The sequence below is a fragment of the Prinia subflava genome, chromosome 13 (assembly GCF_021018805.1).
Source record: "Prinia subflava isolate CZ2003 ecotype Zambia chromosome 13, Cam_Psub_1.2, whole genome shotgun sequence".
In the NCBI taxonomy this organism is placed as follows: domain Eukaryota; kingdom Metazoa; phylum Chordata; class Aves; order Passeriformes; family Cisticolidae; genus Prinia; species Prinia subflava.
This window is the reverse complement of record NC_086259.1, coordinates 14,486,700-14,512,558: the sequence shown is the minus strand read 5'-3', so window position 1 is coordinate 14,512,558 and position 25,859 is coordinate 14,486,700. Positions and strand designations below refer to the sequence as shown.

General features: G+C 54.0%; 3 protein-coding genes across 6 annotated transcripts; 2 read left to right on the top strand and 1 right to left on the bottom strand.

Annotated features, from left to right (window-relative positions):
- Positions 1–19: 19 nt before the first annotated feature.
- Positions 20–8,021, top strand: ELMO3 (engulfment and cell motility 3). Of its 4 annotated transcripts, none has more exons than XM_063410847.1 (20): positions 20–245; positions 317–357; positions 486–558; positions 633–683; positions 1,148–1,317; positions 2,127–2,226; positions 2,331–2,482; positions 2,564–2,642; positions 3,022–3,072; positions 3,429–3,551; positions 3,706–3,837; positions 4,110–4,214; positions 4,711–4,819; positions 5,032–5,168; positions 5,261–5,424; positions 5,544–5,656; positions 5,907–6,011; positions 6,338–6,420; positions 6,628–6,708; positions 6,872–8,021. In XM_063410847.1, the coding sequence occupies exons 1-20, from the start codon at positions 168–170 to the stop codon at positions 7,082–7,084; spliced, it is 2,160 nt and encodes a 719-aa protein (XP_063266917.1). In that variant the 5' UTR covers positions 20–167; the 3' UTR covers positions 7,085–8,021. The 4 variants fall into 4 exon arrangements, with proteins under 4 accessions (XP_063266917.1, XP_063266918.1, XP_063266919.1 ...); XM_063410848.1 differs by having other exon boundaries at positions 6,628–6,701; positions 6,872–7,032; XM_063410849.1 differs by lacking the exon at positions 6,872–8,021 and having other exon boundaries at positions 6,575–6,683.
- A 522-nt stretch (positions 8,022–8,543) lies between these two features.
- TMEM208 (transmembrane protein 208) lies at positions 8,544–13,741 on the top strand. The gene is made up of 6 exons (XM_063410854.1): positions 8,544–8,606; positions 8,678–8,773; positions 8,860–8,919; positions 9,034–9,170; positions 12,154–12,238; positions 13,288–13,741. The coding sequence occupies exons 1-6, from the start codon at positions 8,601–8,603 to the stop codon at positions 13,423–13,425; spliced, it is 522 nt and encodes a 173-aa protein (XP_063266924.1). The 5' UTR covers positions 8,544–8,600; the 3' UTR covers positions 13,426–13,741.
- A 643-nt stretch (positions 13,742–14,384) lies between these two features.
- MATCAP1 (microtubule associated tyrosine carboxypeptidase 1) lies at positions 14,385–25,803 on the bottom strand. Its single transcript, XM_063410851.1, has 6 exons — positions 25,332–25,803; positions 21,268–21,411; positions 17,239–17,371; positions 16,541–16,846; positions 15,690–15,787; positions 14,385–15,193 (listed from the first exon to the last, which is right to left on the bottom strand). The coding sequence occupies exons 1-6, from the start codon at positions 25,728–25,730 to the stop codon at positions 15,029–15,031; spliced, it is 1,245 nt and encodes a 414-aa protein (XP_063266921.1). The 5' UTR covers positions 25,731–25,803; the 3' UTR covers positions 14,385–15,028.
- Positions 25,804–25,859: the final 56 nt, after the last annotated feature.

Sequence of the window (25,859 nt, the reverse complement as noted above, 5' to 3'; positions counted from 1 at the left end):
GTCCTGCCACACCCGCGTCAGCTCAGGTGAGGGGGCCGGGCCTGCCCGGGGCTGGGGTGGTGGCACAAGGCCTCGGTGCGGCGGCCGGGCCGGGCCCTTCGTGAGGGGAGGCGGCGGCGGCGGCAACAACCCGGAACTGCCGGCGGTGCGGAGCCGCCGCGGGAGCCATGCCGCCGCCCAAGGACGTGGTGAAGATCGCTATCCAGATGGTCGGAGCCATCCCGCAGCTCATCGAACTCCAGCAGGTACTGCCCGGCACCCCCGCAGCCCTCCCCGGGCCCCCCGCGCCAGCTCACGGCCGGCCTCCCTCTCGCAGACCAAGCCGCTCGCCTCGGTGATCAAGGACGTCTGTGATGCGTGAGTACCGCGCTCGCTGCCTGCCACCGCGCCGTGACAGGTCGTGACAGCCCGTGAGCGGGCTGCCGTGACCCGGTGGCTGCCGGCACCAGCCGAATGGGGCTGTGACCGGCCGCCCGTGGCCGCAGGTGGAGCCTGCCCAACCCCGAGCGCTACGCGCTGCAGTACGCGGACGGGCGGCAGACCTACATCACCGAGTCGGTGAGACACCCCCCCAGCCCCCGGCCCCGCCGCTGCAGCGCCCGCCGGCTCACCGGCTCCTTTTCTCCTTACAGAACCGCAGGGACATTAAGAACGGGAGCATTTTGCGGCTGACCACGTCCCCGGTACATCCCTCTGCCCCCCTGTCTCCTCCTTTGCTGCGTGCTCTGGTGCTCCATGCCCCTGCAGTGGGGTGCTCCGAGCCCTCTGCCTCTGGCTGCCTCCAACTTGAGCTCATGATGGCTCTTCTCTGTGCCTCAGACCCGGCAGAAATAACACAGGCAGGAGGAGTATCTCAGCCTTCATTTTCCCTCGGCAGAGCTTGGGGGAGTGTGAAGAGAAATTAAATCATCTTGAAATGCTTTGGATGCAGGGGCCAACTCATCAAGTGTTCTTGGTGTCATGCCAGTTTGACCTCCATCCTCAGCTCCACCTGGTCTGCTCTGGTGGCTCTCGGTCCAGCTCCTTACTGAGGCTGCTCTAGCCTGAGACTCCTTCCAAAACTTGCACTTCAGCTCTCACAGCCACCTTCAAGCTTCTCACTGTCTTTCAATGAGCCCCTTTGGCTTGATTCTTTCCTTCCTGGTAGGACCAAGAAGCAGAGCAGTTGTATATTGGGATCCAGAGCAAGAATGTGGATGTGAAGACTGACTCACTGAAGAAGCTTGCAAGCCTCTCCCAGGACATTACCTTTGCTCAAGAGTTCATCAGCAGGAATGGCTTGAAGCAAATCTACTCTATTGTGGAAGAAGGGAATGAGTGAGTATCAGGACAGGACTTTCCTTGCAGTCCTTGACTTTTCTTCTCCCTTGCTAATGCTGCATGAGCTCCAAGCTGGGCGTTGGAGTGGACTCTTCGTGTTCCTGACTTGTTGATGCCTGCACTGTGGCTGTGTCCCTGCATGCTGGCAGCCAGGGGAAGGTCCCCACAGATATGCAGTCCTGTCTCCTTGTGAATGTGCCCAGACTTGAACCTTCCACCCCTTCTCTGGCTGGGTTATCTGCAGCCGCATGGGGCTTGCTACCAGGAAACCTGCTGTGATCATCTTGGCCTCTAGTGCTGCTCCTCGTTCCTGCCACCCTGAATGATCCCTCTGCCCTGAGGTTTTTAGCTACAAGAGATCTGCAGGGAGCTTGAGGAAATCCTGCCAAATACCACTGCCTGTGTGACTTTTTCAGGATGTGATGGTGCAGCTCCTCTGAGCTCCTGTCACTCAGAGAATGTGGAACCAGGCAATGCACCACATTTCTTGGAAGTACAGGGAGGGATATGGGGTGGTTCAGCTTTCCTGAGGGCTTGCCTGCAGTGATCTTTGTACCATGGTGATGCAGCTTTCCAACTACTGAACTTCCCCTGCCTTGACTTCCTGGGGAAGTCAAGTTCCTGGGATGACTAAGTGAAAGTCTGTTTTCTTACCCAGCAGTCTCTTTCCTTTCTTTTGCTCACTGCTCTCTTCTCCAGTTGTTTCTGACATGCCCACCAAAGTTCAACTGCACAAACACCACTGTAGGATTGGGAGTGGGATAGCTGGAGCTATCCTCACTGCATTTGTTCATCTGTCCCTCCAGTGCAGGGGAGATGCTGGCTTACACCCTCAAAGCCTTCACAGAGCTGATGGAGCATGATTTTGTTTCCTGGGAAAATCTTAGTACAGTCTTCATCAAGAAGGTAAGAGTTTTCTACAATGTCCACAGTTTGTGCCTGTGGGATTCCTTGTTATCCTTGTGCTTCAGGCTCAGCCTGCCACTGACAGATGGTTTTGTGTCCCATAGATAGTGAGTTATGTCAACATGAATGCAGTGGATGCATCTATCCAGCAGCTCTCCTTGTCTATCTTGGAGAATATGGTGCCTACCAGTCGCCTTCTCTTTGAGGTGGTCAAGAAAGAAGTGACCTTGGACCGTCTTCTCACCCACCTGCAGGCGTAAGTGGAGAGGCCAGAGCACCATTCGGCCCCATCCTCGGTGCTGGTGCCTCTCACATCCTCCTGCTCTTCCTCCCACAGGACAAATGCCCAGCTGCAGCTGAAGGCGATGGCTCTGCTCATTGCGCTGCTGCTGAGCGCGACCGACGCCGAGCGCCGGGTGAGGGGCACCATGGCAGGGTGGTGGCACTGCAGAGCAGGCACCGCAGTGCCTCTGTCACTGGGGTGCTCTGTTGAGAGCCCTCGGCTGTCAGGACTTTTTGTCTGAGATGACAGAAGTATCACAGTTGGTGGTGGCACAGTGGTTGTGATGACCCAGCCTCTGGCACGTCTGAGCTGTCAGGGTGGGCCCCTCCCTGTGATGGGACCTTGGGCAGCTGGGTCCTCTGCTGTGGGCTTTGTGCTCTTTGGGATGGCAGGGCTGCAAGAAGGGCCCAGAGATGTTTAAAGTCTATGTTCTCACTCTGCCTCCTCCTTTTTTTATGGGAAATGGTGGTGTGCTGAGCTGCGGAATGTCTCACAGCCTTTTTTTCCCCTAGGACATGATGGACTACCTGAGGGAGAAGAACATCAGGCAGTTTATCCACAAGGTGAGGAGCTGGAGTTGTGCAAAAGTCTGGTTTGTGCTTCATTCTCTGTCCTTTCTCCCCAGGCCCTGTCCCCTGAGCCCCAACCTGTGGTGACTGTGCTTGGCTGGGTTGTCTGTGTGCCCCATACCCCTTCCTTGAGAACACCAGTGGGTGTTGCTCTGCTGGCACCCACCTGGGGGTTGCGCCCCATCTGCCTGCAATTCAGCACACACAGATCTTGCCCAACCCCAAGGGGAGTTTCCCAATTCCCAACACCCCTTTGAGCAGTACGACCTGCTGGGATTTGGTTGTTGGGTCCTGTGCTTGGACTGGAAGCAGCAGCATGGCGCAACCTTCTGTCTCATGATTTCCCATAGAACATTGTCCACAGCTCTGAGCCACTGGGGGATGAGATGGCCCATTATCTTTATGTGCTGCAGTCTGTCAGCCTCAACCTGTGTGAGCATCGCATGAAAATGTCCATGGATCCCTACTCACAGGTCTGGGAGTACTCTCCTTGCAAGTCTGGACCTGATCTCTTCCACCTGTGGAAGCAGTTCACTTTTGGGTGAACCCAACACATTTGGGTTTGCCCTGGGAGAACCTGCCTCTGTGGGGCCCACTGGCATCCCTTCCTCTCCGCTCTCCCTCCAGGAACAGCGGGATCTCCTCCAGTCCCTGCGCCAAACTGCTTTTGAGTCTGAGAGCGAGGTGCCTGCTGGCACCTTCAGCACCGAGCGCCGGCGATCCCTGTGTGCCAAGGAATTCCGCAAGCTGGGCTTCATGGTGCGTTCCCCCTGCATCCCCTCCTGAGCCCCATGCTGGCTTCACCACATGGCCTTGGTGGCACCTTCTGATGGCCCCCTAAGCCTGGTGACCCTGTTGATGCTGATGGATCACCATGCAGTGCCTCCCTTCTGCTCCCTCAGCACTCCTGAACAGTGAGTGCTGTGAGGCCGCTGGGACTCAAAGGCAAACCCCATGGCTGTGTTGGGAAGACACTGCTGCTTGAAGAACAAAGCAGCAGCTGCTAAATTGCATCCTTTGTGTCCTCTTAGAACAACAGCAACCCAGCAGAGGATCTCCGCCGTGCCCCACCAGGACTCCTTGCCCTGGACAACATGGTGTATTTCTCCAGGAACACTCCTAATGCCTATAGCAGGGTAGGTGCTGTACTCTCCTAGGGAACTTCCTGGTGGAGAAGTGCTGGTGGATCTCCACCTTCTTTTCCTTTCCTTGTGATCTGTCCTTGGCCACAGCCAGGCAAGTGTCCTGCTGTTGCTGTTTCAGATGGAGATGAGTCCTTTCTGTGCATAGGAGAAGCCATTTGAGACCAGTGCCTCTGAAGGGTCCCGATAGTTTTTAGGGGTTTGCTCAGTTTCTGGGCCTTGAGCAAACTGGGGCAGTTTGGGTAAAACCAGCAAGGCATGAGCCATGCTCCAGCCTGCATTGCTTGTGACCAGCTCCCACACTGCCACAAGGGAAGGAGGAGGCTGGGGCCGGATTTTGGGAAGAGTGGGTCACTTCTGTTAGGGATGGCTTCACCTCCTGGGGGGACAGCTTGACTAGGAATGCAGGAGGAGCGTGGCATGTCTGACACCCACTGTTGGAGCAGCCCTCCAAGTCTGTGTAACATGAGGTCATGGCCCTCTTTTCCAGTTTGTCCTCGAGAACAGCAGCCGGGAAGACAAACACGAATGTCCCTTTGCTCGAAGCAGCATCAAGCTCACCCTGATACTCTGTGAGATCCTGCACATTGGAGAGCCATGTATGTGTGCCCAAACTTGTCCTGCTCCCTGCCCTGCTGCCAGTGGGACAAGCTGCCAGGGCAGGGGACTGCATCCATGTGGCCACTAGGCTCTGGCATGGCTGACAGCATGGGAAGGGGATGTCGGGCTGGGAAATACCCAGGTTTCCCTGGACACTGAAATCCCCTGGAGAAACTGGGGAGTCTGGCTTCATGCATCCTTCTCACCACAGGCTCGGAGACGGCTCAGGCCTTTTACCCTATGTTCTTCGGGCAGGATCATTTCTTTGAAGAGCTATTCTGCATCTGCATCCAGCTGGTGAACAAGACCTGGAAGGAGATGAGAGCAACCCAGGAGGACTTTGACAAGGTGAGGGGGGATGCTTCTTCCCTGCACGGGAGTACAAATTCAGGGATTTGTGGAGTGTTGCAAAACCGGACTTGACGTCCCGGGCCTGGCAGGTGATGCAGGTGGTGCGGGAGCAGATCACCAGGACCCTGTCCCTCAAGCCCACGTCCCTGGAGATATTCAAGACCAGAGTGAATGCACTGAACTACAGCGAGATCTTGAAGCTGCGGCAGACGGAGCGGCTGCACCAGGAGGAGACGCTGGCTGTGCCTGTGCTGTGAGTGGGCTGTGGGCAGGGAGCAGGGGGTCTCAGGCAGAGACAGTGCTATCATCCTGGGAGGTCAGTGAGCACCTGTTGAAATGGCTGTGCTCCTCTTCTGCTGGCTTTCACCCCAGGGAGCTGAGGGAGAAACTGAAGCCGGAGCTCCTGGAGCTGATCCGACAGCAGCGTCTGCTGCACCTCTGCGAGGGAACGCTCTTCCGCAAGATCAGCAGCCGCCGCAGGCAAGGTGGGTGCCAGAACCCTGCCCGAGGGTGGGGCTGGCAGGGAGGCAGAGGCTTATTCCCATGCCCCCTGCCACCAGGAAAGTCCCAGTTAATCTGTGGGAACAGAATGCCCAACTCCCTGGACAGATGGTAAGGGCTAAGCCCATGGGCTGGGAGAAATGGGGAGTGCTGATAAGGGGGCAGCTCCATCCCCCTTGGGGAGGGCATCTCTGCAAGGGAGGCTGAGAATTTCTCCCGGCTCTTCTGCTGCAGACAAGCTGTGGTACTGCCGCCTGTCCCCCAACCACAAGGTGCTGCACTATGGGGATGTGGAGGAGGGGGTGCGGTCTCCCCCCATCGAGAGCCTGCCAGAAAAAAGTAGGTGATGGAGAGAAAGAGAGGGTGGGAAGGAGGGAGTGGAGCCTTCTGATAACCTCCAGGTTAAGACTGCCTTAAGGTGGGAAACACCCCTCTGCTTGGATACTGAACAGCTGTCCCAGTGTCTGCTGGTGTTGTCAGACTGGGAGCTGTGGGAGTTCAGGCTGGGCCAGACTGGCTTCCCAAAGGGTGCTACAGAGTGGCTTTAGTCCCTCAGCCAAAGCTGTGGGTGGCAGTGAGTCCCCACATTTGGGTTGTACTGGGCTCTGTACATGGGGGAGAGGGATGAGAAGAGAGGGAGTTCACAGCTCCTCCACTTGCCCCAGTTCCTGTGGCGGACATGAAGATGCTGCTGGTGGGGAAGGAGTGTCCACACACAAAGGAGAAGAGCTCTGGGAAGCAGAACAAGGTCAGCACCTCACACCCTATCCTGTCCAGCTGGAGATGGGTTTTGGGAGTGGGTGATGGTGGCAGGTTGCATGGTTTCATGGACAGAGACCTTTTGGGTCTCCTGGAGTGCAGAGGAAGAGGCTGGGTGCATCTCCTACTCTGAGCCCTGCCAGAGCTGGGAGGAGTCCATCTGAGAAGCCAGCTATCCCCTGTGCTGTCCCTGCAGGATGTCCTGGAGCTGGCCTTCTCCATTGTGCACGATGTGGAGGAATACTGCCTCAACTTCATTGCCCCCACCCGGTACGAGGTGAGCTCCAGGGACCTGCAGGGGTGGCACACAGTGCCCAAGATGTCTGCCAGGGGACAGCAGTCAAGGGAGTGAGCTGTGTGTGTCCCTGGGGGGTGGAAGCCCACAGGCTTTCTGGCTGCCCGGGGCTGGTGCCAGAGATGCCTATGCTCTGCTTCCCCAGTTCTGCCTCTGGACAGATGGGCTGAATGTGCTTCTGGGCAAGGAGATGACAAGTGAGCGAACACAAACAGACCTCGATGTCCTGCTATCCATGGAGCTCAAGCTGCGGCTCCTGGACCTGGAGAACATCAGCATTCCCGACGACCCCCCTCCCATCCCAAAGCCCCCCAGCAACTTAAACTTCTGCTATGACTTTAGCCAAGCAGAGCAGTGAGTTCCTCCCTGTGCCCTGTCCCCACCCTCTATGCCCCTCAAAATCAAGCCCCTCCCTCCAGGCTCTGTCCCTCATCTCTGGCCCAAAGGGACAGGCTGGGTGCTGGCTGGGGGCTTGGGTGTCCCACCCTTCCCTGCCTGTGTCCCGCCCTCCTGCAAGAGCATGGAATGAGCCACCAAGCATGAGCCTCCTGTTCAGGAGGGGTGAGCTGACTGCTCTGCCCCACTGCCATGGGGAAGTGAGATGAAATACAGTCAAATCCCTCTGTGGTGGCACTGATTCCCCCACACTGCAGCCAGGCTTTGGGCAGAGAGGGCAAGGATATGGGCTGGAATAAAGGTACAGGCAACCTTGGGATAGCTGGAGGGGGAGTAACACTACAAAGGTACGAATCTGCACTATCTCACTTTTGCCATCAGTGTAGGGGATCCTTTCTGGACAACACAGTGGTTAGAAGAGGGATGGAACACACCTCTCCATTAAGTTTGTCAAGCAGATGACATCTCCAGGGCACAATGTGCCTGTCCTGCCAGGTCCCTCCTGCACTGAAAGGTGTTTTTGCTGAGCCCTCTGCACTGTCCTGGAATGGGGGTGTTTAGGGTACAAGCCCCCTTTTCCCAGCACCATTCAGCTGGGCCTGGTGTGAGGAGCAGCCCCTGGTCTGCCCTTCATGCCAATTGCGGTGCCTTTCCCCCGTGGGGCGGATACTTGCACACTTCAGCCGTGCTGCTGCACTACTGCACCACCACAAGCTACCTCCTCCCCGGCCCACAGCCCCGCCCCAGCGCCCTGCACCTCCTCGTGTGCCTGCAGCTTCTCCCAAGGGTGTTGTGCCAACAGCCACAGCCCGGCAGGGATCCAGCCGTGCCTCTGTCTCCTGTGTATTGGGACAATAAACACTCGTGGATAACTCGGAGCCGTGTCGTTTCCAGAGGTTTGGGGAAGGGCTCAGACTGACTGAGGGTCAAAAGGGGCCAGAGTGGATGGCAGCACTCCGAAATCTGTGCATGAAGAAGCTGGGAGGATGGCTGGCAAGATCTTGTTCCCGGTGTTGAGGTGCAGGTTCAGAGTCAGATTCCCTGTAGCTAAGACTACAGCTAAGGCCATTTCCAGCCTAGGACGGCTGGGAGCACTGTGAATAGTCCCAGTCACATGCTGGGCAACCTTTCTGTTCCTTTGCGTTGTTACTCGCACAGTGAAGAACTTCTTCCCAGTCCGCTTGCCCAGAAAGGGTGAAGAGTCTCCCTCTCTGGAGATACTCAAAAACCACTTCGGGGAGGAAGGACAACTGACCCTTTCCAACCTCGCTATTCTGCGATTCTGTGGGAGGACCCCAGGGCAGGGCCGTCCCGTCCGGTCCGCCCCGGGCTCCGTCCCGCCCGCCCCGGGCTCCCTCCGTCCCGCCCCGAGCTCCGTCCCGCCCCGAGCTCCGTCCCGCCCCGGGCTCCAGCGGCTCCGTCCCGCCGCTTCCGTCGCGTCACGTCCGCGGGAAGGGGAGCGCGGAGCCGGCGCGGCCATGGCGGTGAGTGCGGGGCCGGGGTTGCGGGGCCCGGGACTCCCGGGAGACGCTGACCGCCTCTCTTGGCTCTGCAGCCCAAGGGGAAGGCGGGCACCAAGGGCAAGAAGCAGATCTTCGAAGAGAACCGGGAGACGCTGCGTTTCTACCTCCGCATCATCCTGGGAGCCTCCGTGAGTGCGGCCGGGAGGGCCCGGCGGGGCGCGGGGCCGGGGCGGGAGCGGGCAGACAGGAAAGCCGTGCCGTGCTCTCTCCGCAGGCCATATACGCCGTGGTGAACCTGGTCGTCTTCTACTCCGCCGCCTCCGCCTGGACGTGGGTGAGCCCCGGGCACCATCTTCTGCCCCGGCGGGGGCGCCTGGGATGGGGTTCGTTCATGCCCCCGAGCCCCGGGGTCTGGCCATCGCAGCTGACTGCGGCTTCCCTGTTGCAGGTCGCGTTCTTCTTCAGCTTGGTGGTCTACGGCACCAGCTACCGGTCCATGAATTCCATGGCAAAACCGTCTTTCACAGACGATGGCAGCCTTGCCGACGGGGGAATTGACCTGAATATGGAGCAGGGGATGGCAGAGTGAGTGTCCACACCCGCACGAGTCCAGGTGAGCAGGACCTGCTGCCTGAGCGTGCACGCAGAGCCAGGAGAGGCTCCCGAGGAGGAGGCTGGGCCTCAGCTCCCTCCTCAGCTTGCCCACTGGCGTGGGCATGAGGAGAGCTGGAGATCTGTAGCCATTTCTTCTCAGAGTGTACCTTAACTGTCCTTATTACCTGAACACTTGGCTTGGTGTGCCCCAGGCAGGAGCCAGCACGTGGGTGTGTCAGCCTGGCATGGTCACTGTCCATAGGGCTGAGCTGTAGAGGTAAAAGATCACAACGAGTGTAGCAGGAGTAGTTTACAATCATATTTCAGTTAACAAACACTGCTGCAGCACACAGTGAAAGGTATTTTCTTTTTAAACCAGCGTAGCAGGTAATGCTTGACAGAGCAGAAGGGGCACATGCTGCCAGTTACACCATCCTGGCTGCAAACTGGCCGTGTCTTGAAGTGCTCTACACACTAAAAATTCTTGCCTCTGTCTCAGCCAGTTCCTGTCACCTCCTCAGCCATTTCTGTCCCCTATGCTTGTGCATTCTTCGTGTCCCTCTGCAGACAGCACTGAGTCTCTGCCTGTCCGGTGTTCTTGGTGCCACTGTACCTGTCCTTTCCTTGGTGAAGGAATGCCACAGTATTACAGGAAACACTGCAGTAATTCCTGCAAAGCACTGCTAAATAAAATAAGGAGACAGCAGCACTGGTACAGCAAAAATACCTTCTAGATTTACATGTTTTCCAACAGTGAGCCTTAAACTAGTTACAGAAAACTGCCAGGTAGTTGTGGACACATCAGGCTTTGTTTTTTGTCTTCCCGGCCCTCAGCCTCAGCTGGGGATCTTCAGCGTGTGCCAGCGAGGTGCTGGGGTCCTTGGCTCCTTCCTGCCACGTCTTTGGCCTACAGCTCCAGGTTTACCTCTGTCCTTCCCTTGCTGCCAGGCTTTTGAAGCACACTGGGGCCTTGTTTCCAGCTGAGCCCTGTGTTGCATCAGGTGTTCTCAGGCTGTCAGGGTCTTATATTGATATATATTGTTTTATTAATGTAAGTTTTGATTTTTGCCTGGGGATGTTATCAGCAGGCAGCGGGAAACAGAACCTGCTGTCTCTGCATGGGATGAGTTCTCATCTTGTGTTTGGGTTGGTGGAATGGGACCTTTTTTGCCTGCAGCAGGAGTGACTCAGATGTCTGGTTTAGGAGACTCAGACAAAGGACAAGGTGGCCAGTAGGAGATGGGATGTCATCTATGAGCTGGGTCACAGCTCATAGGTGTCACCTATGAGCTGGGTGCTTTACCTCCTCTCCATGCTGTAGTGACTTCATTTCCCTGCTGGTCAGCCAAGTGTTTTGCTCCCATTTTACACTGGTTTGGCTCTCTAGAGTGGAATTGCAAAATATTTTGAACGCCTTCCTAGTGAAACAATGTGGGACAGTTAAAGAGGCAAAATACAGAACTTTGATATTTGGGGTGTGCGCCTAGTTGTGGGAGAAGCCTTTTGGAGTTGTGCAAGGCACTGAGGCAGAGTGCCTGATCACTGCCCTCTGTGTCTGTGATGGTGCTGTCAGGAGAAATTACTGGCAGGAGGTAGCACAGGGATCCCAGCACCTCTTGTGAAAAGGTGACAGCACAGCCAGAGCACTGCTGCAGTCCTGGATGCAGATGTACTCCCCTTGCTACTGAGGCATTGAGCTTTTTCTGCCTGAGCAATTGGGGTGAGGTTTATGATACCTTAAAATAAATGAATGATTATCTGAGTAATGGGCTATGCAAAACACAGGGGAGACAGAGCTCTAAAAACCTTCAGAGCTGAAGTTCCCATCCTTACCCTGTACCTCTAAATTATCTCTCTGGAGATCAGGGCTAGGCTAGCAGGTACTTCAGAAAGCAGGGGATGTTTCCAGCATCTTAGCTGAACGTGCCACAGCTGATTAATGCTGCTCCTTTGGAGCTGCTTCTGGAACACTGTGGATTTCATGGCATTTCTCTCAAATGGATGCTTTGTGTTGCTCTGGGCTTGAGAAAGGCCTATCTTCATGATCTCTGGGAGAGCTGGGTTTGGTGGGAGCTCTGCCTTCACCCCTCTGTGGCCTCTGGTAATGCCAGAGGTCACTGAACCCTCAGTGTCTGTGCTAGAGCTGTTGATGGTGGATTCTGCAGTGTCTTGAGTCGATGTTGTTTATGCCATAGCCTTTGTTTTCTTGTCTCTGTTCTTGGATGTGACTCAAGGGTTTTTTACTCCAGCAGATGATGATTTAACCAGAGTGAGAGTTGGCCTTTTTTCTAAGCCTTCATGGCACTCCCCGAGGCTTGTGTTGGAAAACTAATACCTGTTTACCTCTCCTGGGTGTCAGATCCCCCGAGGGTGGTGATTGCAGCGTGGGCAGCTTATTCCTCTCCTAGCTGCTCTCAGCTCTGCCTCAGGCTGGCACGGAAGAGCTGGAGTCAGATAAGCAGGAGGGGAGGAGGAGCCGTCTGTTGCTGTAGCTCAGCTTGCCGTGTGCTTGTCCTTCAGTGACCCCAAGTGTGCCTGTCAGCGTGTGAAATGGCATGGGGAAGATTCATGGCTCCCTCCAGCACAGCCAGCCGTGAGGAGTTACATTTATGTCATTATAGGTGTCAAATCAGCGGGTGCTGGCTGCTGTTTCAGCTGTGGGGGTGGGGGGTGGTTTTGTTGCTGATTCCAAACCCCCAGCAAGTCCTCAGCAATGTCATTTTTTCAGAGGGGATCATCTCTTTAATTCATCAGAGTATTTTGCTGTTGTTGTTTGTTTACTGCTTTGATCCTTCTAGATAACTCTGTGTGGCAAAGCAGTGCTGCAGGGACAGTCCCTGGGTTGGGCAGGGTCTCTCCCCTGAGGCAGTGCAGACTGTGCTGGCAGAGGAACTGCAGACTGTGCTGGCAGAGGAGCTGAAATGTTTGGCAGGGATTAGAATGAAAGCTTAATGCTTTGCTTTTCTTCCCTCAGGCACCTCAAGGATGTGATCCTGCTGACAGCTATAGTCCAAGTGCTGAGCTGCTTCTCGCTCTATGTCTGGTACTTTTGGCTCTTGGTAAGCCCCAGCCCCTGCTGTTTTCCATCTTGCTCTGCATCGTTGCTGTCTTTCCCTGTCTTCAGGATGGAGGACAGTATTTATCCATTTCTTTTCAGTGTCCTGTTTCAGGCCTAAACTACTTTCTGATATGTCTTTTAATTTTCTTGTCAAATCTTGTTTAAAAATGAGGCTGCACAAGGCAAAGAAGTCCTGATCCCTCTGGGTTAACCACAGAAAAACTAGACTGGCCTTTGTCTTTCCCTCTGTCCCATGAAAGAGCAACAAGCCACAGGAGGCAGGTCAAAGCTGTCTTGGTGCACAGAGTCTTTCTGTGTCTGTAACAAACAGTGCTTCTTCTTGTTTGGCTTTTTCAGCCATTCAGCCTGGACCAAGGCTGGGATCTGCTGGACACTGTGCCTCTGGGTAGATAAAATGCTACAAGCTTTCATTCCCCTTAACACACCAAACTCTTTCTGCTCCTGAAATACTTTTCATGTGTATCCAGCTAAAACTGCTTGTGCAGAAGGAGAAAAAAAAGTCTCCATTTAGTTAGTTTAAAAATCTTACATATGCTTTGAGGATATCCCACAAAGGTACAGAAGGCAATTGTGGGAGCATGGAAAGTTGTCCCAGTTCAGTCCTTGATGTCATTTCAGTCCTCACCCACAAATTCCTCTCTAGCTGGCCTGGCAGGGGGCAGCCTAGACTTGGCTGTCCCCTGGAGACCATCTGGATTGCTTTTTTCATAAATTCAAAGAAACGTGGGTGTGTTTTCCAAAGGAAGGAGAGGTGGAATGTCTGGGCAGTTGGATCCCTCTGGGTAATTCAGACCTGATGCTGGGATTTCTGTTTATAAAATCTGAGCACTGTATACGTTCCTCAACCATGAAATGAGATCAGGCCATTTATTCTGGACACCCACCACTGCCTTTGATTTCCATGCACCCTGAGATGCCTCTGGTCCAGCTGCTGTGTCTCCCTCAGGAGCACCAGCCCTCCTGCCTGTAGCAGCCCTGGGCCGGCGCTGTCCCCAGAGTGACCGAGTTTGTGCCACGTGTGTTTTGCAGGCTCCGGGGCGCGCCCTCTACCTGCTGTGGGTGAACATCCTGGGGCCCTGGCTCACGGCCGAGTCCTCGCCCGCCGCTCAGGAGCCCAACGAGAAGAAGCAGCGCCGACAGGAGCGCCGACAGATGAAACGCTTCTAGCCCTGCCTGGGGATAGATCAACACCCTCTCCCATCTCCATGCTGTTATTTCATCAGGGATGCGACCAAAACCAATCCAAAACCACCGCAGTAGCTCTGTTGCCCTCTCTGTCACTGCTGCCATTCCGCCAGAAAGGCTGCAAGAGACTTCCCCTGGCTGGGTCTCGGCACGGGCTGAGGCCTGGCTCCTTGGGCTGGCAAGGGGTGATGCTGGGATGTGTGTAAATATCTTTTTAAAGCAGCGCTGTATCGCAGTCAGCGTTCGGGAGTGCAATGTTGGAGGAAATAGTACATTAAAGAGCAGAGTCTTAATTGACCATGCTGGCAGTGGGTTTGTGCAGGGGAGCTGTGAAAAGTGCCAGCATGTTCTTGGAGGGCTGGACCAGAGGGGAGCAGAATCCCCAGAGATAACTGCTCTCCTCCTTTCCCAAGCTTGGTTTGTGCTGCCCTGCCTGCTACAGCCTCTGCACCCTGTGGAGAAACTGCAGCTGCCATGCAGGATCAGGAGTGAGGGGCAGCTGGGGATGCTGTGAGCAGGGCTTGCAGCCCAACTTGGAGCTTTTGGGATTGAGCCTGAGCTCTCTGGAGTCACAGATTGGCCTGTGCTACCTTTGCAGGAGCTCAGTGGGATGTAAGACAAAAAGCTGTGGGGTTTGTTTGGTTTGGGGTTTTTTTTGTTTTGTTTTTTCTTAAGAGGGTACTCACAGGGGTGCCATGACTGCTCCAGAGCTTATGTGTTAGAGCCTAGGAACAGCTCAGGGCAGTTTTTACTTCTGCCTGCTTTGATTTACTGATGTCCCTGTCCAGTATGTTGTTTGTCACAGCCCATGACCCCTTCCAGCCCCTGACGCACCAGCTCAGGGTGTGCAGCTTTGCCTGTGCCAGCAAGAGGCACGGTGGGTGTTCACAGTGGTGCCAGCCTGGTTTTTGGTGCTGTCCAGAACCTTTTGCCCACACGTCTTTTCCATTACATCACCTTTATTACACGCTTTTTCCTAACATCAAGCCCAACCCCCACCCTGAGTCCTCAAAGCCAGGCAGGGTGGCTGTAGTCGGGGTGCAGAGCTGGGCAGAGATTGGTAATGGGCTGGATTAAAGTCCTTCCCTGCTGCTGCTGGGGGACATGAGGGAAGGGGTGGGGATTGGAAAAGGCATCCATAGGGTGATCTGTGGGTGTAGTCCAGCCCTTGCTCCCTGCCAGGCACAACCCAGAGCCCCCAGCCCTGTCTGCTGGCCCCAGATGGGTGCCCCCACAGTGCTGGGAGCACTCCAGGTACCATTATAGAAATCCCCCCATTGCAACTCCCCCAGCACAGCCTTCTGCACTGGGGGACCAGCACATCGCCCTAGCTCTGCCCTTGCTCTCCCTGAACCCTCTTCTCTGGCTCCCCAAAGCCACCTGGAGCAGCACAGCCATCCCCAAAATACCCAGGGACGATGTGGGGGACACATCAACACAACCACACGGGCCCTTGGCCGCGCTACCCTACACAGCAGTACATGCACAGCGCCCGCCTCGGGCTCTGCCCTCTGCTCCAGCCCCAATAAACACCCAATAAACAGCACCAGTTACACCCTTGGGGTGCTGGTTCAGGGGATGCCCCTCAGTCAGGCAGCAGCTGCTCCAGCTCCTCCTCGTTCAGGCCATTGGTGGTGACAATGTGATCCAGCTGCTTCATGTACCGCTCCAGGTCCTGCATGAAATGGGGGATGCGGGCCTTCTCCAGGACCCCAAATTTCTTCAGCCGATTCACATCTTCATAGGAGACCTGGCAGGAAGCACGGACATGGGGTCAGCCCCCTCCATTCCAAACCCTGGCAGGTGCCATGGGAAGTCCCCTTGCAGTCCCCTTGGGTCAGTCAAAACATCCCTGCTGCTCGTGGGGAGTCAGTAAGAGAGCTGCTGGGGGTGTGGGATTTGCAAGGATTTGTGGGTTTGGTAATTTTCGGTCACTGCAAGGACAGGTGACAGCAGGACTGCTGTGGCCAGGGGCCAGAAAAGCTTAACCTGCTGGGTTAAGCCTCTTCCAGAAGGTCTCCCACAGAGGATTACGGATTGTCCTGTCCTTCCTTGCATCCTACCCAGCACAGCCTTTCCCTGGTACACAGAGACCCATAAACACAGGGCATAAGGACAAAGAGCTGAAGGGCTGCCAGGCAAGGGCTGGTTTTTGGGAAGCCATGAGATTGAGGGAGCCCACGTGAGCTTTGGGATGGGACTGTGGGACCAGCCACTCCCTGCCTCAGCCTCACCCTGGCTATTACCTTTCCAAGTGCAGCCAGCAGCGGGAAGTCGATGGTCTGGCGATGGCGCAGGATGCGGAGAATCCCATCCAGGTACACCTGGTCCTTACTGAAACAGCCTGGAACAGCAGGAAAGGCCTGGGAGAGGGCTCCTGGCTTCCCACCACCCTCCACCTGCCTGAACATTTGCTGACCACCATAACCAAAGTGAGGGCACTGCCCACAGGTGTGCCAGAGCTCAGGACTGCTGAGTCCCATGGGATGAGCACGGGTGCAGCCAGAGCCACAAACACCACTGGGACACTTTCACACTTCTTCTCAAGTAATTTTTAAAGAGTAAAACCACTGCAAGCATCCAAATGTATCCACAGTAATGCTTATTTTTCCTCTCCTTTGCCTGCTCCTTCCCCAAGAGCTTGTGCAAGTCAGTCCCATGACACAGGGAGAGTGGTGCTGGGGAGGGATGCAGGGACTGGCTGCAGTGGCTGTGTTGGAAGGAAAAGGTTAAAAGCAAAAGACTGATCTGGAGGATTGTAAATTGCTCAAGTGACCTTGGACCTGGGTGTAACTCTTGATAAGCTTGTGAACAGCAGGCTGGTGACCCTCTGATCTCATGTTCTTCTACCCAGGTGTTGGGTGTTGTTCTGGGGATACCCCAGTTAGCAAAGTAATGCAAATAAATTTACTTTTTGTGTTCTAGCCATGAACTTGTGCCTGTTCCGGCTGCCTATGCCAACTCACACTCTACAGGATTGGTGATGCTCAACCTACACAGCAGCAGAACATACCACACTGTTTTATCTTAAGAAAAAAAAACCTAAAATAAGTAAATAGAATTCTTCCCAAATCTCAATTACACCCCCAAGCAGTACCTGGCTGTGAGGTGTCTGTCTGGCCCCGCTTTGCCCGCACACAGTACTCCCACCGGACACCAGCATCCTGGACATACTGCTCCAGGTCCTGGAAGAGGGCAGAGAAGGAGAGGCGGCTGGCCCTCTCGATGGTGTAGTAGAGCAGGGCTGCTCGCCACAGGAAGGGCTGCTTGCGGAACAGGACGCTGTGCAGGCTGGCCAGGCCTTCCTCCGTGGGGTTGGCGGGCTTCAGGCTGTACTGCTTGCGGCCCTCGGAGCTGTGCCAGGGCTGGCGGGTGTTGTTGACCCCCCGGATGTAGTGGGTGCCTGGGGAGAGGGGTCAGGAGTGAACGCCTGTTACATTCCCCTGTGGGAATGGTTTCTCCCCCCTCAGGGACCCCTAGAGCTTGTGCCATGTAGTTTGACCCTTCCTTCCCTTTCTGACCCCATTGGCTGGGTGCCAACTTGCCCCACCCTCACAAGTGCTGAGAAAAGACCCTGTTCCCCTCTGCATGCCCTCTTTCCCCCTGGAGACCACCTGGAATAAACATCTTACTGCAGCTAAGGGTGAGAGCCTCTTTTGAGTCCTTTTTCCTGTCTTTTGATATATTCCTCCAGGGCCTGAAAAGGACTGAGTTATCTTAGACCCTTGAAGGGAATAAAAGGAGGATTTATTATCAAACGCCCCTCTCAGCCCCACCTAGGGCAGCCCAGCTCACCGATCTCGTGGCGCAGCATCCCCTCCAGCCAGTGCTGCCGTGCTCCAGCCAGGTTGATGGCCAGTGTGGGCCGGCTGTCCTCCACCATCATCACTGCCTGGGACAGCAGGTCATCGGTGAGCTGCACCACCACCTGCAGAGGAAGGAGGAGGCAACGGCCATGAGCCGGGGCTTGGCTCTCAGCAGAGGTTGAGATGGTGGCAGATGGTCAGAAAAATCCACTGAGACCAGGGATGGCAGCGTTTGGCACTGCTGCACCATCGCTGGGTTGTGCTGCAGCTCCCCAAAGGAATGACAGACAGCAAGAGCCACTGGGGGTGGGGGGGGATAATGAGAGGAGATGATCTCATGCAGGGGTGAAGTAGCTCCTTTAATCTCTTTACAGCCAACAAAGCTGAGCAGGCACCGTGGGGGGAGCAGGCAGCTCCTGGGCAGCCTCCTCCAGCACCCCTCTGGCTCTAGTATCACTCTCCCTGGCTTCTTCCCATGGCTCCCCACACTTTGGTGGCCACACAGGATGGACATCCTCTGGAGACCTGCCTGCTCCCCCTTCTGCATCCCCACTGGCAATGGGATGGGGCAGTGACTTTGGCCATCAAAACAACCCCACTCTGAACACCCAACAGCACCAGCTTCGTAATGGCTCTGCACCCCCAAGAAACACCTCCTGAGGGATCCAAGGCTCTGGCTCCATTTTCATGGATTCTTCCACAGATTCTCCCATTTGAGGCTTCAAGACATGAGCAGTGAGGAGAGCTCCACGCCAGTCCACCCTCACAGGAGGAACTGTGTGTGCTGCCCACAATTCACAGCAGGGGTGGGCATTGCATGTGCAGCACTATTCAGTATCCTTATACAGAAAAAAAACTGGTATTTTGAGAAACCTGGCTATCACAGGTGCTGGAGCCAAGAGAGCTGCCCACCAGAAGTGAACGTGCCAGCCAGCAGCACTTTGTGACTGCCTGACTTACGATCTGCAGCAACTCAAAGCTGCAGCATCACCAGAAGATGGTCCCATGGAGCTTTTGCATCTGAGGTTTGGCAGTGGCAAACCTCAGGATAGCAATCAAAATCCCCTACATACCTATTAACTCTGTTATTTCATAACTGACACTTTTCAGGATGAAAACGTGTCTGTTACTACATGAAAATTCTTTTCTTATTAAAAAAAGGAGAGGAGACTGAATTGGTGTAAGTCAGATTTATTATTTATTATGAAAACCAAAAGTGCAGCCTAACAGAGTCCACTGCTGGGCAAACAAACAGCATAAAATACTTACAGTGCAACTGCTTACCTGGATCAAAATATACCAGTGTGAAAAGGAATCCCTCCAACGCTGAGGCCTGCCAGTTCAGCTCTTGTGCAGAACCAGCCATCCACGAGCAATGGAAAGGGACTCTGGGCAGTGCCAGAGACCACAGCTTCTTCTGCTGCCCACTGCAGCCCTTCTCCTGCTACAAAAACCCATCCTGCTGAGCAGCACCACTTGCCTTGTTTTGGGACCCTCCAGCTTTGCAGATACAACCAGGGCTGCAACTCCAGCCAAAGAGCAGCAGCACCAGCTCTCCAGGCCTGTGACCTCTCTTATTCTGAGCAGCATCCCCAGGGCATCCTTGTGGTCCATGGTTTTGCTCAGCTTTTGTGAATGCACTGATGGAGAAAGAGCTCATCCCAAAGAACCAAGGGAAGGCTTTTGGTGGTCCTCATGGCTATGGGTTCCTGTCTCTCCCCAGCAACCTGGCACTGCTCACGACCTCCAACACTGAGCAAGCAGCTCAGAGGTAGAGGGATACCATTGATGGGATCCCAAGAGACACCAGCTGGCACTGTTTAGGCTGACAACCTCCACAACCCCAAGGATTGCCATGCAGCACTTACCAGTGGGGCCAGGTGTTTCTCTGCTGCAAACTGCGAGCCCACTGAAACCCACATGGAAACCTCTGGCAGCATCATGTCTGTCCTGAGTCAGAAGAAAAGCAGAAGAGCTTCAGGATCTTGCAGCTAGGACCCCAACAAAGCAGCTTTTGAGGGCACAAATTTAATTCCAGCACGGACACTTACCCAGGAGCGCGCTGCCTGCGGAGCTGCAAAGCGGGGTCCTGCCTTTGCCGGTCGGTGCTGGGGACAAAGGGCAGCTGCAGGGGCTGCCACCAGCCCGGCCACGGTGCTGCCAGCACTGCCCCTGGGCAGGGACACACCAGCTGCTCTGTTCTGGGTAATGCTACCCCCACACGAGTTTCTTCTCTTTTAAGCAAGCCACCACCATTAGTATGTGTCAGGGAAGCAAAGGGCACGGCAGAGCAGACAGGGCACAGATGGTGAAGGTGAGGAATCAGAGATACAGGTGCAGGGAGGGAGATACACGCCTGAAACCACACAGTTCCCCAGAAGGGTGTGAGATCATCAGTGATGCAGAAGTTTCAACAGGTTTTGGTCTTGTACAGGGAGCAAGCTCTGCCAACATGGCTGTATTGAGAGCAGGTGAAACCCTTCTCTCTTCCCTACCCCAGACATATCCACCAAAATTTCCATCGGATAGAAAGGAACAAACCAATGCTTTCATTGTTTTAAAAGTACTTATCAAAAAGCCAAAGATAAAACAGCCACATCAATGTGCAAACAGTGACTGAACCCTGCATTGCCTTGAATCACAGAATGTCCTGAGCTGGAAGGGACCCACAAAGTTCATTGAGTCCAACCTGTAATAGCTCTGAGCACAGGGATAATTACACAGGGTTGGAAGGAAGCCAGTTGTACACCAATATGTAAGAAAATCAATGGCTTTCTGCCCAGCCAGGGCTCAATTAACAGAGAAGAGAATAGCTGAATTTAATAAATTAATAAACCCAAGAGATGAGCTCAACTAGCAAGTTATAAGTAAGTGCAGGTCTGTAAGACTGGCAGCTGCTTGGCTGGGTATTGGGACTGGTTCTGGGCACTCAAAGGCAGATGAATTATAGGGAAACATCTGCAGAAATCTGTTCTGTCCAAGCAAAGGCTTAGGAAGATGCCAAATCCACATCCCAGGAACACTCTCGGGAGGCATCAGGGCGAACCAAGGGTGTTTGAGAAGGAAAGGAATATCCTCGGACAGAAGGGACCTCAGGGGACCACTCCCTCCTGCTTCTGCCTGCATGGAAAGCACTGGGTACCACTGGACGAGGTGATGCTTTGAAGAAATGCTCATCAATAACCCTCTTTGGAGACAGAAGTGAAAAATCAGAAGCAGGAAATAGAGTCTGACCAAGAAGCAGTGGTGAGGAAGCCCCCACACCAGCCAGCACTGCACAGTCCCTGCCCTGCAGCCAACAGCCCCAGGGAGCCCTGCAAGCCAACCCACGCAAAGCCAGGTCCAGAAATCCTTCTCAGACCTTGAACCCAGGACAGTGGAAGTGTTTTCCCCACACCTTGCTGGCAGAAGGGGAAAAAAAAGCTCTTTAATGGCAGCTGTGGGATGCCCCACCCTGGATGCTGCAGGGGGTGCAGAGAACCCAGGTTAGGAGATGTTGAACTTCTCCCCTGGCTCCATCCCACATGGCTACTGCTGTATCTTAACCAGCAGCCTTAAAACCCAAGCCTGGGGTTTCAAAGCACCATGACCTGCATGTTCTGCAGGACAGCAGGAAATCTCTTCCCCTGGCTTTGCTTTTAGACATGTGGGTTAAGGCACCTGTCGAAGTCTGCCCTCCCAGTGCCAACAGCAAAATATGACTTCCCAACAGTAATTGATGCCTCATGCACCCAGCAAAAGGCACCTGGCATGGCCATGCAGACAAGCAGCAGCTGCTCCCTCTCTCTCAAGCACAGAAGGGAGATACACATGGAAAACATCACAGGAAAATTGTGGGGAACAAGCACCCATGTCCTAAAGCTGGGATATGGTGAAGCTGGAGGTGAAAGGACACCACTGCTCAGAGCAGAAAAGCTTCCTCTTTCTAACCAAAACATTTCTTAATCTGAGTCCCTTTTTATCAGAAAATAAATATTTTGCTGTGTTTTGTAAGCAATAAAGCAGGGACACGGATTACCTCTCCCACACAGCCTTCCTTCTGCATGTACTTTCGGATCACGGACCAGATCTGGCACTTGCTCAGCAGCCGCCCGCCCGTGGCCACCTCGAAGCTCTCGTAGGTCCCGTACTTCTCCAGGACAGTACGGATGATCCTGATGGCCTGTGGCACACAGAACACACAAACATAAGCACAAACACATCTCCTTGGGCTTACAAATACAGCCTAAAATCCCACAGGCAACAAACCCAGTGAGGTTAACCCCAATGAATGCCCCTAAAACACGATGTGGTCTTGCACTATCTAAAAAACCAAGGAGCCCGCACCAGCTGGAGGTGGCCACCAGGACAGTCAGACACTTCACACCATCAGCATGACCCACAGCATATACTTTCTGGTTTTTGTCACCCTTACAGGCATCTCTTGCAGAAATGGGGCAAAGCAGAAGTGAAACTTTATCATCACAGCGTGGTTAAATCCATGATTATTTTCAATCTTTTCTGCTTTCAGTTCTCCTTGCAAACTCCGGTGCTTGCACAAAGATCTCCAGCTTCTGAACTTGCTTTTTACTCCCAGAGTTTCTTACTCCAGGGCTGAATTTCAAGCTCAGCAGTGAGGCTGTGCACCCTCTGCAGTGATCCTGCTTCAAACAGGGTCTCAGCACCACCAGGCTGTTGTACACCCAGCAGCCCGCTAATAAAAGCACCAAGTGCTCCATTATTCACATTAACATTTATGGAGCATCTATAAAATATGAACATTTATTAGCACATTTCCTCCCCAAAAAGCGTGCTTCCATTGCAGACATTTTCAAGCAATTACTTTCTCCAGTCATTGGAATATATATTAATATATTAATATTATATATTAAATTAATATTATATTAGTACATATTCCAAAGCAGATGATTTTCAACAGATTCTGGAGTTTTTTCAGCAGTTTTATTGCATCTGCAAACCTGGCTGGGCTGCTGCCAAGTTTCCCAGCCCAGGACCAATTTCTGCCCCTCCCTGGTCCCTAAGGTTACCCAGGATCAGGAGATGGGTGCTCCCCACCAGTACTGGTGCTCAGATCACCCAACATCCCATAAGATAAGAAGAAATGGCTCAAGTTGTGCCAGAGGAGGTTTAGGCTGGATATTAGAAAAACTTTTTTCATGGAAAGGGTTGTCAAGCATTGAAACAGACTGCTCAGGGCAGTGGTGGAGTCACCATCCCTGCAGGTATTTAAAAGATGTAGATGTGGCACTTGGGGATGTGGTTTAGTGGTGGGATTGGCAGTGATTAAATAACAGCTGCACCTGATCTTAAGGGTCTTATCCCACTTAAACAATTCTGTGATCCTAAGAGGGGCTTTAGGTCTGCATCTGGTGAGCAACCTCCTCTATCCCTGCAGCAGGTCCTGATTTTCTTTCCCTGGGCAGTTTTCACAGCTGGTTTTTATTCTCAAGTCACTTACTGTGTCTTTCCAGGAGAAGCTGTGCACAGTTTTTCTGTTGTCAGTTTTGTTTTCTGAGGGTTGGGGTGGGGCTTTTTGGGTTTTTTTGTTTTGTTTGCTGAACAATCAGGTTCATTTTTACAGCACTGCAAGGTACCTTCAGCTGACCACAGCAGAAAAAGGACCTTTCTTCCTCCCACCTCTGCTCAGCCATTTGCTCTCTCTCCTCCCAGGGGACCCAAATCACTGAGCCAAAAGAAACCCAGCACAGCTGGTGCCCAGGAGTAAGACAACCAGACAGCTCCTCCTGGACCTTCAGAGCACATCCTGGTGAGTAAAATTCCTCAGATTCCAAGTTTAATGTTCTGAACATTCCTAGACCCTGCACCCACCATATGCAGTGGGATAACAAATCCTCCAGCTCTGTGCTGGTGCCACTCAAATTCACGTGGCAAACCAGGGGGATGTGATCTCCAGGGTGATGAGCCTCCACAGGGCTGGAAGAATTCTCTTAGCTTAATTAAGTTTTCTATTAATAAAATAAAATAACCCCCAAGCAGATGCAGCACAGCTGGAAGCAGGGAGCTGGTGTTGGTTTGTCTGCTCATGTCCAAGGATGCTGACTTAGCAAAATGCCTTTTTTATTTAATCTCCACGATTAATGAAGGTCTTTGAAAATAAAAGCAGTTTATTAAGAGTTAGCTGCCAAAGAAAAAAGCATCCCAAAATAAAAGAGACTGGAAGGAGGTTACTACAGGGTAAGAGCAGAGGAACAGTGCCATGAATGCTGTCCCATTAGCGTGTCACGGAAAACCTGGAGAAACATTGGCAGAAACACTCAACACTTAGTATCTCTTGCAAAAGCATCCAGGATCCACAGTGGTTACAAACCTCAATTCCATTCATTCAAAACACTTCCCATAGAAAAATAATCTCAATTATTCATCTTTTACTCTGCTGCAAACCAGCTGCACCAAAGGAAAAAGCACGGGGTGAAAGCAGAGCAACTCATTTTTCTGCACGACTCAGGGAATAAAATACAGGAGGGAAATGCCAAAAGCTGGCGAGATCTTTGCAGGCGTCAGAGTGTCTCCCCTGCAAGAGCCTCACTGGCACCAGTTTATCTGGGGCAGAGGTATGGCACACACTGGGAATGACAAACTGCTTAAAAAGCTGTTTACAGAAAGGGCCTGAATCATCATATAATAATCCAGCCAGAGACATGGGCAGTGATGCGGGAATAAGTAAACATTCAAAAAAACCAACAAATAAATCAGTGAAGAAGTTGTTATCTGAACAAGTAACTCCCAACTGAGAGGTGCAAAGAAGCACCTCTGGTGTGCCAATCTGGATTTGGGTTAAGAGGAGGTTTTTATCAGCTCACTTGTTTGCATGGCAAAAAGGATGCTCTTCCTAGAGGCAGGATGCTCACTCCCAGGTGCAAACTGGTTTTGGGACACGGCCAGGCTCCCAGCTCCAAGCACAGGGCAAAGGGACAGAGCAGCTCTACTCCTGCATCCACAAAAGGCTTGTTTGTGGGCAGAGCACCACCTTGAAAGCACAATCCTGCCTCTTTTCTCCTGCTGAATGACCAGGAGCTGTTTTCTCGGTGCCATCCCCATGGCAGAGAGCAACTCAGAAATGTTTCAGTGGTGTATAAGCCATGGAAACAGTTAAGCAAAATAATACAGACTCCTTAAGTGGAGTCTACACCAATTAATATCATTACTGATCATGTTTGCTGATGCCTCAAGGATGCTGTCACACTGGACAACCTTTAGACCTTCCAGAAAACAAGTCAGACTTAACCACAAGGTAATTCAGGCTAAGGACCACTTCCCATGCTGTCACCCATGTGTTCCAGTTCCTTTGCTGTTATTTCTACAGCAACAAGTGCAAAAACATACCAGCAAGATATCCCTGATAATCAGGAGCCAGTTTGATCATAGAAACACTGACTGGTTTGGGTGGAAAGGGACATTTAAGATAATTTAGTTCCAATCCTTCTCCAATGGGCTGGGACACCTTCCACTAGAGCAGGCTGCTCCAAGCCCCATCCAGCCTGGCATCACTCAGCACCAGCATGACCCATGTCCCCATGGAGCAGGCACCAGTCCTGCAGGTTGGTGAGATCCAAAATCTGAGGTTTAAGAAATCGCAGGGTGAGTGTACGGAAGGAGGGATACAAAAGATGTTAAGGGGAGAGAGATCAGGCAGCAGCTGGGAAGAAAAGAAGGCAAGGTTTCAGAAGGACAAAAGGGAATGGTCTTAAGTTGACTGAGGGTGGTTTTAAGCTTTAGGAATAAATTCTTCCCTCTGAAGGTGATGAGGTTGGCAGAAGTTGCCCAGAGATGCTGTGGCTGCCCCACAGCTGTGTTCAAGGCCAGGTTGGATGGGACTTGGAGCAACCGATCTAGTGGAAGATGTCACTGTCCATGGCAGGGTGTGTGGGCGAGCTTTAAAATCCCTTCTAACCCAAACCACTCCAGAATTCTATGACCAGGGACCATGTCCTGGCCAGCCCCACCACGAAGCAGTCCCACCTGGACACATCCCACACCCTCGCACCAGCCCACGGGTGAGCTGGGGTCCCTCCTTCCTCCTCCTCCTCCCAGGCCGAGCATCCCTCCGAGGCGCCGCCTCACCTGAGCCACGAAGCGGTCGGAGGCGGCCCCGTACTTGTCCAGGACGGCGGCGGGCACCGGCTCCGCGTACTCGAACTGCGGGTCGTAGGCGAAGCTGGCTTGGAAGAACCGCTCCCGCTCCGCCTCCACGTTCCGCGGCCGCAGCGCCACGAGCAGACAGGGGCTGCGCCGCCCGCCGCCCTCCTCCCCGCGGCCCCGCGCGATGTGCGGCAGCGAGGCGGCGGCCCGCAGCCCCCCGCGCCCCGCCGCGCCCTCGCTCCGCCGCGATCCGGCCCCGGTTTCGGAGAGGCGGCGGGTTCCCCGCGAGCAGCGCGGCGCGGGGGGCGGCGGCGGGGAGGGGCAGGGGCAGGGGCAGAGCGGGGCGCCATGGCCCGGCCCGCCGGCCGCCCCCGAGCCCATGGCCCCACAGCCCGCGGCCCCACAGCCCGCGGCCTCCAGCGCGGCACCACCGGCGCTGCGCCGGCTCCGCGCCCCGCCCCGCCAGCCCCGAGCACGCGCCGCCGTCCGCCAATCGGCGCCGCGCCCGGA

What these genes read in the sequence shown, in the direction of transcription:
- ELMO3 (XM_063410847.1), top strand. Translation starts at nt 168, where the DNA reads ATGCCGCCGCCCAAGGACGTGGTGAAGATCGCTATCCAGATGGTCGGA. An exon ending in CGAGAGCCTGCCAGAAAAAA is followed by an intron (nt 6,012 to 6,337) that starts GTAGGTGATGGA and finishes CACTTGCCCCAG; the next exon opens with TTCCTGTGGCGGACATGAAG. An exon ending in TTGCCCCCACCCGGTACGAG is followed by an intron (nt 6,709 to 6,871) that starts GTGAGCTCCAGG and finishes CTGCTTCCCCAG; the next exon opens with TTCTGCCTCTGGACAGATGG.
- TMEM208 (XM_063410854.1), top strand. An exon ending in GCATCATCCTGGGAGCCTCC is followed by an intron (nt 8,774 to 8,859) that starts GTGAGTGCGGCC and finishes CTCTCTCCGCAG; the next exon opens with GCCATATACGCCGTGGTGAA. An exon ending in CCGCCTCCGCCTGGACGTGG is followed by an intron (nt 8,920 to 9,033) that starts GTGAGCCCCGGG and finishes TCCCTGTTGCAG; the next exon opens with GTCGCGTTCTTCTTCAGCTT.
- MATCAP1 (XM_063410851.1), bottom strand. Translation starts at nt 25,730, where the DNA reads ATGGGCTCGGGGGCGGCCGGCGGGCCGGGCCATGGCGCCCCGCTCTGC. An exon ending in CCGACCGCTTCGTGGCTCAG is followed by an intron (nt 21,412 to 25,331) that starts GTGAGGCGGCGC and finishes TGTGTGCCACAG; the next exon opens with GCCATCAGGATCATCCGTAC. An exon ending in TGCTGGCTGCACTTGGAAAG is followed by an intron (nt 15,194 to 15,689) that starts GTAATAGCCAGG and finishes GCTTCCTGCCAG; the next exon opens with GTCTCCTATGAAGATGTGAA.